Raw genomic sequence first — 15,258 nt, 5'->3', positions numbered from 1 at the left:
AATTACATGGAGCACACTTGTTTGCTGTCACTAAACTAAAACTAGCTTTGTAGAATTGTGCTTGAATGCATTGATCTAAGTCTGTGCAACTACAGCACTTTCTTAGGGACACGACTATACAATATTTATTATTCTTTTACATATATGTGTGCTGTCAGCAACTGCAAGATGGGGGTCACAGGGGTACTGAGGAAAAGGCTGAAGGTAAAACTGTAGGATCATATTAAAGTGCTATGTTCACGCCTAAAACAAAACACTTTAGTTCCTTCCTGACTGCAGCTGGCCTCATCAACAGGCCCAGGGCCCCTACTGAAATGGACTTTTATACCTCATCCCCAGCCCCCATCCCTCGTAGTCACTCCATGTTACATTGAAGGTATAACAATTACACATTTAAATGATGATAACCGACTGGTCCTTTGTTATATATTCTGTTTAGTTGTGTACTTACATTGTGCCAAATGTTTCCATCAATGTTCAAACCCAGAGAAATCCCTGATTTTACTCGAGGTAACAGTGCGTTTTATTAGCTCAGGGGTAACACGTGAACCGACGTATGAGACATCAGACAACATGACTAAATGTAATGTGAGTAAAACTTTAACACATCTGTGAACACTTCTGTCTGAGTCACATCAGATAGATTTCAATCAGCAGTGCTGGTTGTTTAACAACACAGACAGCAACTCCCATGATCCCATGCTACTTCAATTTGCAGGAAGTGGTTCTGAAGAAAGACAGTTGATTATGGAGTCACAACCCAGGTTCACAAACACCAGTGCTTTGGGTTGGTGGCTCCTCAGTCATCGGTACTTAACAACCTGGGAATGAGACTCAACTGTCAACTGTCTTCCTCCAGAATGGCTTGTTACACCTTTCATAATGAAATCAAACTAGTCCTTTGTTTTCATTGTTTGACTAAGGGACCCCTAGCAGCAGAAAAAACATACAGTGCATTTACACATCCGACTCGATGCATTACATGAACTGGATTACTGTCTTGTACATTGCACATATTCCTTACACTTTATACTGGGTACCTTTGCATATTCCTGCCCGAAACTGTGGCACTCTCTTCTTTTTTATAGGTTATATTGTATATATATTCTAAGATTTTGATAAGATTTTGTCATATTTTATTGTCAATCTCTATGCTTCAGGACTTCCAGGACTTGCTTTATATCTTTTTGAAAAATATTTTCTACCTTATGTTTCTTGGCAGTAAACCTGACTGTGATGAACATGTACAGTATACTCTAAGTAAAAGACGTTCTAAACTTGTGCCTTTATCACAAAATACTCTCCTGTAGAGGGAATGTAATCTTCATGATTCACGTCGGCAACATGTAAGCTTGATCTCAGAGTGCGCCAGAATGCTGACAGACTGTGCTGGCGTTGGATGTGACAGGCTGCTACTGTGCTGCTTGCTGCTTGGGACATGATGAAATACTCACCATAAGCCTTTGGCAGGTCTGAGGGATGAGTCTGTGACAGCGCTTATGGACCAGCAGTTTGCAGTTGATACACTTGTAGCCCTGCCTGCCCAGCCCCCATATCCTTTCACTACAGTGGCCACAGTAGGCTTTCTGTAAGAGACACACAGGACAGGACACAGATGGGTTAGTCTTTAACTCACAATCACTGATTTTTCATCAAGATTTAATTAACAGGGTGCAATGAAAGGTACACCGTTTCTGGCTATAAGGGAGCCATTTCCAGATGAGGTCATAATTTTTTTAGCACTGTCGGCAATGCCATTGCTGGACTATTGCATCTGGATTTGTTACAACAACTGTCACTTACATTTTGAAATTCTTCTTTAAAATGACAGGGGTATGTTACAACAATAGCGTGACTTTATCCTGGTGGCTTTTTGAAAGCTAGGGTTAGGCAGGTTCAAATATAACCTGCCAAAAATAAAGTTTCCAGAGTTCAACAACAAACACAAAGCTTCAGGGATTCAACAATAAAAGATAGAAATTCAGTTTGTACAAAGTTCAGTTATTCAACCCTGTGCCAAGTAAACCATCTTCTCAAGCAAATCAATAAGGGATCTCAGACAATGTTATCTCTTCACCTGTACTGCCTTTAAAGTTTCAGCCTCATTTTTTCAACTGATTTTCAATTTAGTATATGTATCACACAGTATCTGTGGTCACAGTGAATTTCTTGTTTGCTCATTCTTTGATTAGATATTTCCTGATCTAAATTTGAATAAGGATACGTTCCACTGGTGCACTGAGCAGTAAAATGGACTTCACGTATACACTACTCAAAATCAGTTAGGGATATTGGGATATTTTAAGTGTTTCACTTCACATTTATTCTGGGAAACATCTGAATATTTATTTTGTGTTTTGTGAATATTTTTCGTCCCCCCCAAAAAATGCGACAAATTTCATTTGACTTGTATTGCATATCCATGCACATGCAAATAGGCACCCATCTCCCAACATCATTAACTAATTTTGACGGCCTTATAAAGTCATATGGTGAAGGTGATGGCAAGTAAGAATCTTTTTACACATCCAGCAGGCAGATACAGACCGACATGTATCGACCAACAGCCCCCTTATTCATTTGAATAAAGCCAGTCAGCCAAAGCAGTGGAGGTGCCAACGCAAAGTGCTCCAACAAAACAAACTAACTAAAAAATACCAGGTCAACTGGCAATGAAGTGCAAAGGCAAACACACATTTCTGGCAGATTGTTTTGTAACATAAAAGCTGTATTTCTACTGTCAACCTTGGGATTACAAAGAAAAAAAAAATATCACTGTATCCCAGAGCTTTTTCACTAAACATGGCTGCCTGGCACTGCTGGAAATTAGGTTGATGTGAGTACTGGAAACCAAAAGAGTGAAGTTGTAAACCATAAAACTAAAATTAGCTGAAAGATGCTTAAAGGCTCCATAGAGCTGCAGACTCCAATATTCTTTGTGGGAACCTCACTATGTGCTGTCTCTTTCACATTATAATAGTTATTTAATCCATTGTTGTTATACAAAAATGACTTGTGCAGCTTTAAATGAAGTTAAGCTATCAAAAAAGTATTGTATTATAAGTGTTTACTTTATGTGTTTTAAAATGTTCCTTTTATTCTATTTTTTTTTATGTTAACAAGGAGTCGGCAGACTAAATTAATGAAACACTTGCAGAATTTATAAAAAATAAAAAATAAAATAAAATAACATGAACAAGCGACAAACCATTGGTATGCTTTATTTTGTGTGCATTTTTTCCTAATAATTTTTGTAAAAATTCTTGTGAAGACATATTAATTCTGGTGATAATTACAGGGAAAAGAGTTTCGCAGACTGTTGTATTAACTGCTCCCCTTAAACCCAAGCCAAAAGTAATTCCTCTTTCTTTTGTCATTTTAGACTTGATTTTCTATATATGTGGAATTGCAGGTTTGTCTGATCATTTTGGCATCTTCAGCTGACCTGCTGTGCACTGACAGACTCTAGAATACACTAGGTAATGAAATAATTGGAATTATTCATGGGACGTGTACCAATTGAACACTGCCTCTACTTCACCTATAATTAGTGCAAATGAAGTGGTTGTTATTTAGAAATTAACATCTAGGAATTTACTTAATTGTATTAATTAAGCATTTGAAGTAAAATCTTTCAGCTCTGTTGAAGAGGTCTTCAAGCATTTAGTGTTAGTTTCATATCATGGTTGAATCATTATGGATGAGTCAAGTCAACTGTACAAGCTACACCAAACTGAAATTATATATTATATTGTAATATATTGTGCATGTGCATACTTGTAATTTTCACCATGTTACAATAATTATCATTAATAAATGGTAAAGTTATAGTTAATTAAACCTTAGTTAATAGTTATTTCACTGTTAACAAACAATGAAATGATTTGTAAACCATTTATTAAGCAATTGTAAAGGTTTATAAACATTAGTTGACAAAAGGCAATTGCTTAATTAATGTTTACAATGCATTTTATTGTTTGTTAAAAGTAAAATAACTATTAACTTAATATTTTATTAAGTTTAATTAACCATACATTTAGGATTTATTAATGCTGGGTATCAGAACGTGTCAGCTAGTTTTCTGATTTGTTTGCACTGCCCCAGCTCTATTCTTTATATACAATTGCTATCTGGTACTCAGTACATTACCATGTCTAATGTAGGCTTCTGGATGGCTTCTGGCCTCTCCCTGCTCTCACACACATCTACTGTAAAGCTGAGACTTAGTAGAGTTCACTCTCTGTTACATAATATGATCTCCAGAGTGTTTGTTCTTTGATTGGTTCTTTCTTTGTGGTTATTTTTTTAGCTTGTCTCTTAACTTGCTACATTAGTACCAAAGAATGTTGCGTACATCAATAACTCTGTCACACAAAGTCTCACTGGAGACTAAACGCATATGATGCAGTGTGTGTGCTTCTGTGTATTGACAACATTCATTCACAGGGCGTGTGTGTGTGTGTGTGTATGTGTGTGTGTGACAGTGTAAAGAACAAAGAGCCCCAGTCAATGCTCTGTTCCCATGTAAATGCTTCAGCAGGACTTCAGGGCTTCCTTCAGTCTGTCTAATCTAACTCTACACAGAGGTTAAGGTGAACATTTATGAATTAATCACAAACTTTTGCCTCTATCCCTCTTCCCTTCCATCAACAGTACAAACAGCCTGACAGTAACAAGCAGTGTAAGGTAAAAATAACTTTTAACAATGCCTGTCACTGCGTCAGGCTTTGGACAGGCTAAAAAACACCAGGAAGTGTTATTAATTGTGCCTTTTATTCCTTAAAAGACATCCAGTCTCAAAGGTTTTCCATTCTCATGTTCTTTTCAGGTGCCTTTATATCAGAGATCTATAAGCAAATAGGACTATGATACTACAGCCAATGCTAATGGCTCTGTTGAGCTGCACTTGGTGTTTCAAGCTAAATGCTAATATCAGCATGCTAACAGGCTTAAAGTAGCAGCGCTTACACAGGAATATATTTGGCAGGTATAATGTTAACCATGTTCATCATATATCAATTTAGCTTGTTAGAATGCTAACATTTGCTAATTAGCACGAAACATAAATACAGCTGAGGTTCATGGGGATGTCATTAGTTTTGAACTAGTGAAGTCCCTGTTCAGAAAGAACTTATAGCCTGGCTTCTGGTACCGCTGCTTTCCTGAGAACCACTCATCCAAACCTCTGCACACTTGACACTGACTGCGTACGTATCATAACATTTACATCAAAACTGAAATCAGCTGACACCTCGTCAGGTATAACCAGCACTTTTGAGAGAGAGAATTAACCCTAACCCTCGACATGGTCTTGGTTGCACCTACATTTATTTTTATGTAGATTAACAATTCTTTATTATTAGTTGATTAATCTAACAACTAATTTATCAATTACTTGAAGGACATTTTTTTATTACTGCATAATATAACAAATCATTTTACCACATTAAATATAAATGGCCAGACCGTCTGGAGGAATAAGCATCCAGAGTCACACTGGATTTTCCTCTGATCTGGATCTGTTTAACGGCAGGAGGAGAACTCAGAGATTACTTTAGAACTTTTAGGATTTACCTTCACTCCTATTATTAACCTGACTGCAGCAGCGATCCATGTAGGTGACCTCCATTGTTGGGTGTTTATGTCCTGTAATGCTGACTGCTGACTGCTGAGAGGAGCTGGAGGGGAAGTGCTGCTTTACTTCATGAACGTTATAAAGAGGCAAGGGAGAAAAGAAGAGAGAGAACTAGAGTCTCTGGTGAGTGCTGAGTTTAGTGAGAGGTTGACCTAAATTCAAACACACAGACAAAAACACACCCTTGGTGCATTTTGTTTTGTTTGCTAGTATATGCCTAATGTACAGTAAAATAATCTGGCCGTTTGGTGACACCAGGTGAAAATTCACTACACTTAGTGATGCTTGCCAACTTCCTTCCTCACTCTCCGACTCTCTTACTGAATTCTAGTGAAAGGCGAACGAATGAAACGCACCTTGAGTAAACTTGAGGATTTCTCTGGGTGTAAACATTGTTGGAAACATTTTGGATAATGAAACTATACCTGTCAACAATTATGTAACAAAAGTCTAGTCCTCTTCAGACATTTGAATGGGGGAAATGTAACATATTAAATCTTTAAAAGACTGAACAATGTGTTGAAACTACAGCTCTTATTTGCCACTTAACAGGCTGAGGTTTCAGTTTTAGACAACCAAATCACAGATAAGATTGCTTCCTAGCTTTTGTGAAGCCAATGTTTCCCAAAGCTGAGTCCAGAAAGCACCACAGGTTCTGAGTTAGTGGTGGAGACTCAGTATTATACTAAACAGACATTGGTCCAAGTCATATTGTTACCTACAACTTACAACATAGATTTGTAATTAAGCAAAAATAATGATCATCTTTAAAGAATTTTAAAGACAAATATATCTGGTTCCTGTGTTGACAAGACATCCAACTTCACTTTCAGTCAGTACTCAGCAAGGAGCCTTCCAAAATATCAGACTGCAGAGAGACATTCAACAGCTATCCAGCAATGCTTCTATACCTCAAACCACCAGAAACAACTGCACAAAATCCTCATCAATATGGCTGCATGAGAAAGATCCTCCTTCCGTGCCAATACACACAGTAATTACCTCAGAACAACATCAAAAAGCATTGACTATATTGCCATCAGGAGTTGTTGTACTCTTCATAAATATTAAGATATAATCTAATGAATCTTTAAACTTCACGTAGAAAAATAATTTTCAGTTTCCACAGAAAGGAAATGACATTTTCCCTGGAACAGTTTAAAGCCACAACAAAACATGTAATTCTGCCAGAAAAAAAGGTTGTGGAATTAAATTGGTGTACTTTATTGGAGGGCTTTCCGTCATAGAAGAGTCTGTCAGTCTCAAGCTAGACCTAGCCGGACAACTCACTACTGCTTAGTGCTGCAAGAGAGAGGTAATCTGATTCCCAGTCTGCTCCACTCCAGGAATTCATTAAGTCCAGCACCTACATCACATTTCAAGGACATACAACAAACGGAAAAATCCATCCTGCTGGATAAACTGGAACAATTCGGTCAATTGTATTTCTAGGGAAACTATCAAACTCTATTACACAGCAGCCACCAGACTGAAACCAGCACAGATGAGGGAAGAGTTGACTGTGGAGGTCCACAGTCCTGTAGCTAGGGAATAAAGTGATGAGTAGATGAGAAAGGCTTTTATCGATTGACAGGCCTCCTGTCAGCCCAGCTGACAGCATTACAGATCATATGAGTACCTGGAAACTGACTAGCCTCATATGCTGAGAAATGATATGTTGTCTAAATCACCCCAAAAGGAACTCATCAGAGCAAGCCGACCAATGACATGTGCGTTGAAAGGATAACAGGATATAACAAAATATCCCCCAGTATTACCCATAGTTATCATCTTCACAAGCCACGACAGCATCCATAGAATCAGAGACAAGACAAGTAGTTGGGTGTAAAGCTTCAACAATGACACACAGTCACACAGACACAGACTTCACACTCTTATCGAATGCTCAACAAATAGTCGCCTGATGACCAAATCTGGGCCCACAACCAAAAATATATGGGCCCTAAAAATGAACTGGGCTACATCAAATCTGACATGGCTTTGGGTTTTAGTTTAGTTATTTCCTGTTTTATTTTGTAGGTTTCACTCTCATGGCTCAGGTTTTGTTTGACTTCTTGTCTTTGTATTGTGATTGTCCTGATTAGTTTCCCTGTAAACATCCTGGGTATTTGGTCCATGTGTTTTCCCTCTTTCAGTTGTCAGTTTGCCTTCGTTTCCTGCCTGTGTTCCTCCCATGCCTTCCAGAGTCTTCAGCCCAGTGGCATTCTAAAGCATGTAATAGACTTTTTAACAACTAGCACTAAATAAAGCATTGAATAATGATCCTGTACCTCAAACCACTAAAGCAATTTGACAAAACCCTTGCTAAAATGAAACATATCCTTCTTTAATGTGATTATTTACCTCACCTCAAAAGTATATCACATGGTACTATGGCAACAGGAATTGTTGTACTTTCCTTTTAAAAACGTATTAAAGTATGACCTAGAAATGACAAAAAAAAAAGGAACAAAAGACAAAAAAAAGAATACACACCAGTTTCTGATTAATTATCGGAACTTTTGAGTTTTACAGTTAATTTTTACTGCCAGTTCCAGGGTAAAGAAATGATCTATTCAGTGGAAGTAAAAAACATCTCAGGGTTGAGGGTTGCAGTTTATTTACAACATCTACCATACTATATATAGACATATGCTAGATAACACATCTCCAGTCAGTGGTAGAAATTAACCTGCTTGAACCAGTGTGACTTTTCTTTTTGCTTGGATTTTCTGTGTTGAACGATGAGAGGCTGGTGTCAGTCATCCCCCAAATGGAGTGCCTTGGAGGGAGACAGCCAGCAAGGTTGACTGAATTCTGCTTCATCACGCGGAGACGAGCGAAAACAGACCCTATTATGTTCTAATGGGAGGGATCCACAAAGCAGCTTTCTCCACTGCAACATCAGGGGGAGATGGAGCTGAGGGAGGAGATAGATGGAGACAGACGTGTAGAAACTGAGGGAGAGGGATGGAGTGAGAGAGGGAGAAGAAACCTGACCTACTTCTCCTTGGCTTATTTATATGCTGGAGACAACACAGTGAACCAACCAGAAGCCTGGAAGCTGGCATAGCAACAACAGTCAGAGAAATTGCAGTCTGAAAACCAACTGGTTACCAACACAAACACTGACTGCTGAGTTGTATATTTATAATAACAACAATATCCATTAAAATCTTTAAAAAAAAAAAAAAAAATAGACAACCATGTCTCCTTAAATGTACAACTTATTTGCTTGAATTCTGAACTTTGAATTGCTAACAGTCAACACATTTTTCGACCTGTCAACTTACAGCCCCCCTCGTGTGTATTATGGTATTTTTATTTCATATTTCTCAGAGTCCTTTCCTGGACGGCTATAGTAGAATGTGGGAGTCATACATCACCCTCCAGTAAGGTTCCTAAAAGCAGCGTGGCTCCTTTAAGAAACAGCAGTGTGCAGTGTGTTAGTGGTCGAGCAAGAGAAGGAAAGATAGCTACAGTGACTGTATTCAGATCAGACCAGTGTCAGTGAGAGAGCAGAGGGGAAGTTGATCAGAGAAGTTGTCTCGTGGCAGTAAATGTACAGTACAGGTTACAGTTTGATCATGAATAAACTCTGCAGCTCCTCAATACACAACAAGAACGTCTGTTTGAGTGACAGCTATCACTATCCCTGCTAATTTTCATGCTGCTTGTCCATGCTAATATCAATGCTATCACTAATCCTTGCTAGTGATGTTTACTGTTTATCAGCAGTCTGGTTGCAATGGTAATAACTATGCATGACTATAAACCCTGCCCCTGTGCTCTGTTTGAGAAAGAAGGTTGAAGGTTGGACAGGAAGAGACACTGACTGGAGGTGGGCTTTGAAGGGTAACTCTCCCAGTTTTACACATTAAAGTGTGTTTACAGGTCTGCAGTACTACTGCCTGTGTGAAAAAAGTAATATGAAGCCTTTTTGTGTCTCCAGAGAAAGATGCATGTAATCTGATTAATTGACCCCAATGATGTCACTCAGCAGCTAAGGGCCTATCACTGGGATGAAGCGCATTTGCGTGAGAGAAAAAACGCTGCATGTCTGTCTTGTCTCTATGACAACACTGTATGATCAACGCTGCCCCCTTTTGGTTTATTATACGTTTGATTGTTTTTTGACATCGGGGCATCAGGGAAAGGAGGATGGGGGTGCATGACCATGTCCATAGGAGACAAAAATATGGTGATTATTATGGCCTAGGCCAGGAAAAAGAAAGACAGGCGCCCTCGGAAAAAAGCTGTACGCTGTGCCTTTCCCTGGGCGACCCCCTGCTGCTGCAGCCGCTCGCTCCTCATTGGGAAAAAATGAAAAACGATGCTGGCACTCAGAAAAAATGCTCTGTGGACAAGGGCCCTAAGTTGCATTGTGGGTACTGTAGGAAAAGGAGGAAACCGCATGAAAAAAGATATCTCTGGTTCTGCAGTATTCATTATGGTATTTGTTTTTTAATTGTATATAATGAGTCAAACAGTGTTATAAGAGTGCTATGATAGACCAGTGGACTGCGTTTCAAAACTTGGCGCCTACATTACCTACAATGCAATTTAGCCACTGAGTGACATCACTGTAGGAATTTTTTTTTATTTTTTCAGATTACATTCACCTTCCTCTGGAGCCACGAAAGGCTTTATACTATTTTTGTTCACACATGCAGTAGTACTCAATACCTGTAAACACACTTGTAAAACTGGTGGAGCTGCCTTTAACATGATACACTTTTTTTATGGTTCTGTTTATGCAACTCAAAGCACTCAGTTATGTGGTTAGGGAAAGATGGTGGAGACAGGATGCATTGACTTTGCCAATATGTGTACAACAAACCATCCGCCCCAACCTCCTCCTTTTTCTGTGCCTTCTGTTTAATGTCAAACATTCTGAAGTGGAAAAAAAACTTTGCCAGAGATTGTAATAAAGGCAAGAATTACATTTCCTCAAAAGTAATTATTATTTGAATATTAGTAGTATATGTGCATATTAAGTAGGAGACAGACAGGGTTAAAAATGATCAGTTGAACTCTAAGCAGCATATTGAAACAGAGTAGCAGCCCAATCATTATGATGAAAATACTAATGTACAACTGTAGGTCTATATGTATTGTATTGACTTAGTCAGGCTCCACAGGGCATCGGTTTAATTGACCAGCGAAGTGCTGAGTCAGCAAGATGCCGGTGCAATAAGCCTATCCACTTTCTGCAGGGACATTACGACTGTTGCATCCATTGGAGAGGTTTCATTGTAAGAGCTGAAAATGGGAACATAACAATAAGACAACAAGACGAAAACTATTTTTTATTGTACATCTGTACTGTCTTTCAGACTTACAAGTGTCACCAGCTGATGGAACTCTTTGTGTAGGGGTTGTACCACCGAACTGAATGCTATACTACACAACACCGAGAAGGAGCCCATTTAAAAACAAATGAACAAGAACAGAAACTGAGTTTTCTTACCCCCATGACTACCCCCTCCAATGATTCTGAAGCTTCCTTTCCTTTGAGGTGTCCCCTTCACTTCTCAGATTCTTATATGCTAAATGGCTGTTTATCTGAAAGCTGTCTTGGAAATAATATTTGTGCAATTTTTCTTTGCTACATTGAGACACAGGATATACTACATATGTTTACATTTTGACATTTTTAACCAAATACCTCAACATCAATTTTGCGACAGTACAGTCAGGAACATCTATCAGTTTTCATCAGTAATGTGGATATGATGGCGATATAATGAAGTGGGTGAAGACAAGTATTAGAACACGTAGAACAGTCTGGTCAGTTCAGAAAATGACATCACTTTACTGTAATACAGCCTTTAAAAGCAGGAAAAGACAACACTTATCACCACATATCACCACATACGTTACCTTTAATATAATATACACCTATCACAATAATGAGAGAATATCGATACACTTTCCGGTCCTACTTGGAAAACAAATTTTGAGCTCTGAGCAACTACATGGTTCTGGTAAATAAAGGAATCTAATTTGTGTTTACTTGCTACTTAATTGTCAGACATTTTAGACAAACAATTTAAACATATCATACAAATGCTATGATAGCATATGGTATGATCTGGCTAGAGCTAACAAAAGAAGAGGCCACAACACACGGCTCAGCCTTCTACTGGCAGCAGTAGAACCTGATCTTCTTTCTTCCTCTTTAGAGAAAACACATTAGGTACCTAAGTGAAATATTATTAATGTCTTTCTTCTTTTGCTGTTCTGAATGGCCATCGTGCATTACAGAATGGGAACACTTTAAAAGCTGTAGTCCTCTTTCAGACAAGCAGGGTGAGCAGCTAGAGCTCTTTAACATCTTGGCAGGGAAATGATGAAAGCCCACATGTGCCTTCAGGTGTGTACGTGTGTGTGCGTGTGTGTGTGTAGCTGAGAGCTGAGACAACTGCTAAACAAGCCATAACTAGGACACCATGAATTATGCATCAATATCCAGATAGCTAAGCTGGAGCGGTGACTTGATTACCTGTCATATATAATTTAGCTGCAGAATGTTTGTGACATACTGGACTGTATACTCCACACAGAGAGACTGTCACACTCTGCACCGATTTAGAAGCTCGCACGAGACATATGTGCAACAGAAAAACTGCTTCCTGTGTTGTGTGGATGAGATCAATGCAGGTAAATCAACTTACAGAACTAACAATTCTAAAGGAACAGTTCACCCAAAAAAAGAAACGCCCCATGCCAATGGAAACTCAGGTATATTTCAGTATCCACAACACATTTCATCTCCACAATACATTTTCAATCTTGGGGCTTCCAGAAACTTGGATTGCACTGGACAAACTGTATGGAGCCATTTTATATTTTATTTCTGATTGATGTTTTTGTCTTTTACCCCAAGTCCCCATCTACTTCAATTTTTTCAGAGAATGCTGCAACACTGTTTTGCTGTGAAGCTCCAGAAATGTTTTGTGGACTCTGAAACTTCACCCAACTTTCCATCAGCATGGGGTTGAGTAGACACATTTTCATTTAAATCCATAAAATGTTTAATCTGACATATGTCAACTGCTGCTAGCAAATGCTTTCCATTCCTGCATTTTGCAAATGACGCTAATGACACAGACACGGTGGTCACTAATGAGGCTACAAACACAGCTAATGCTCCCCTACAGTGTTCAGCAAAATTCAGTGGGAGAACTTCAACTGTTCATATTAATTCTAAAATTGGTCAGTAAGTATTAAAACATCTCCAAAGCTCCTCAAACCAAACTTCACCTTTGAATCAAGCAACCATCCATTATCACTTTTAAAACTTCCTGTCTCCCAACGACAAGATTTCCCACTGACAACAGGCTCAGTTAACTGAAGTGACTGAAGCATTGCTCAGGCATTACTGCATGTACTACTATTAGTACGGTTTAAAGACACTCACCCTGTTAAAGCGCTTGGCCTGGAAGAGGTGCCCGTTGACTCGGTAGAGTTTCCTCCATCTTCTGGCCCCGCGGCGATAGATCGATTCTAGAAGAGAGAGGAAACAGTTGTAGAGTAGCTTCATGGTGAGACACTAATGGAGAGGGGGATGGAAGTCTGCTAAAACAGAGGGGGGGAGATGGAGATGGAGATGGAGTGATAGAAAAGAGAGAAAGCTGAGGTAAGAGTCCTAAGGCTCTTCCTTCGAGTGAAGTCTGAGTTCAAGTGAGGGGAAAACAACCATCAGGTTTCTCTACGATGTATACGCATGCTCACACCCATACACACACACACACACACACACCTACGCATACACACACACCTACACACACACACAAGCGCCTGCCTCCCTCTCCACTCCCTTCCTCACCAGTCTATTCTCTTCTTTCATCCTCTCCCTTCATCTTTTTCCCTGCTGCTTCTTCTATCCTTTCTTTTCTTTAACCCCTAGTGATGACTTAGTAGTGCTTCATATTACCTTTTTATTCAGATGAGACCATGAAGGTGCAGCTATTTATAATAGGATCATACACTGTAGTCAGTTATTAATACGTTCCAGAAGCAAAAACATGATGCAACTAGCAGTGAGCTGAAACAGGGAGGTTCTGTCCTCACACCAGACAATGTTTTAAAATGATAAGGAAACATTCTACATTCTTACTAACTTCTTACAACAGCTTTATATATTGTTTGGTTTGGGGGACTTGTTGGACAAACACTGAGGGTTTCTCCATTAACACAGCCCCTTTTACAACTGGGTCAAATCATCCATCCTCCTCGATCATAAATTCTTGTCTTTGAATGGGTGAATACCACAACGTTTTGACCAGAGATGTTTCAGTGCATTGACAACATTTCTCAGTTTGTTGCCAGGTTTGGAAAATATCAGAATGTCGTGTATGACTCGTGTATTAACTGCCACTAAGCTATATTTGGTGGCCCATTTTAGTATGACCTTTTTTTCTTTTTCTTCTTATTTTTTAAAATCCATGTGAGAGAAGGACGCCATCCATGATCAGGTAGTTAGTGGACAATCTCTGATCGCTAAACCTCTGTAAAGACACACACACTGGAGAGAGAGAGCAGACATGTGCAGAGAAAGATGGTGGGTGCAGCAGGCCAGTGTGTGTGCAATGAAGAAACCAGAGATTGAGAGGGAACAGCAAAGCAAATCGAGCAGATCCATGAGCTTGTGAGATAACGCTAACGTAAGGTAGAGAATGAGGTAGAATTAAAATGCTAAAAAAAGAGATAATCAACTGGAGTTAAGGTAATTTATTATTTTAAACATTTTCAAGGACAAATACCAAGGCAATGCATGTAAGCCTTGACATTTTTCAAAAATCTATTTCTGTATTTTTTAGCATTGCTTTGAAATCAGCTGCCGGCATTCACACTGCAGCAAATGCATTTTCTAGGTTGAATTATTATCATACTGTGTCTCAAAGAAAGTCGAGCTGTCCAATTTTCTCAAGTCTGTTTCATAATTTTTGGAGACCTGCAGGTGGCTGGCAAATTATTGTCAAAACCAATAATGCAGAGACGGAGATATCCTGACTTTTAGTAATATTCAAGTCAAGTTCCAAAAAAATCTATCACAATGAAACTTGAAAGCATTTTTTCATTAGACCCTCCTCAGCTGGTAAAGGTCCACATCTTTCAAACTCCAAGTCGTCAGTTTATACTACAGACTTTATGGTAAAAATGTAAAGTCTCCAAGCCCAAGGTGAGATAAGTGAAGACATCATCAGATCAGCAGGGTTATTTTCTAAGACTTAACAAAGTGCTTCCTCCTCCTTCTTTTCACAGTCTGAATAGTGCAGTCTCATAAATAAACTTCATGTATAAAATCAGTAGAGTGCCCCTTGAAAGGCATAGAGGAGTGTTGTTTATGTCCATGAACTGATAAACCTGCTGCCATACAAATGAATACGTTATCAGCCAATTTAAATGTGCTGCCATTACAACAGCATGCAGTGACGTGGCTGGCTGAAACACATCAGGCATTAAAATCCTGATCCCACTAATTATTCACTAGCTGCTCTCTCAGCACCTCCCCACGTCTGTACTGGTTTTCCAGTCTGGTTGGTTGTTCCAGAGACGGGTGCGGCTGTGATGTCCTCCTCCACTCACTCACTTTTTTGCCTCTGTTGCTATGGTAG

General features: G+C 39.1%; 1 protein-coding gene across 1 annotated transcript in view; it reads right to left on the bottom strand.

The window, feature by feature from the left end:
* The window catches only part of prkcz (protein kinase C, zeta), a 128,239-nt gene that overhangs the window by 49,298 nt on the left and 63,683 nt on the right, over window positions 1-15,258 (bottom strand). Inside the window, exons 5-6 of the mRNA XM_073470402.1 lie at window positions 13,059-13,144; window positions 1,455-1,586 (exon numbers count right to left, since the gene is read on the bottom strand). Coding sequence (XP_073326503.1) covers window positions 1,455-1,586; window positions 13,059-13,144 — 218 coding nt within the window. The remainder of the gene's footprint in view (window positions 1-1,454; window positions 1,587-13,058; window positions 13,145-15,258) is intronic.

This window comes from Pagrus major, chromosome 7, assembly GCF_040436345.1.
Source record: "Pagrus major chromosome 7, Pma_NU_1.0".
Taxonomy (NCBI): domain Eukaryota; kingdom Metazoa; phylum Chordata; class Actinopteri; order Spariformes; family Sparidae; genus Pagrus; species Pagrus major.
This window is presented reverse-complemented; position numbering and strand designations above follow the sequence as displayed.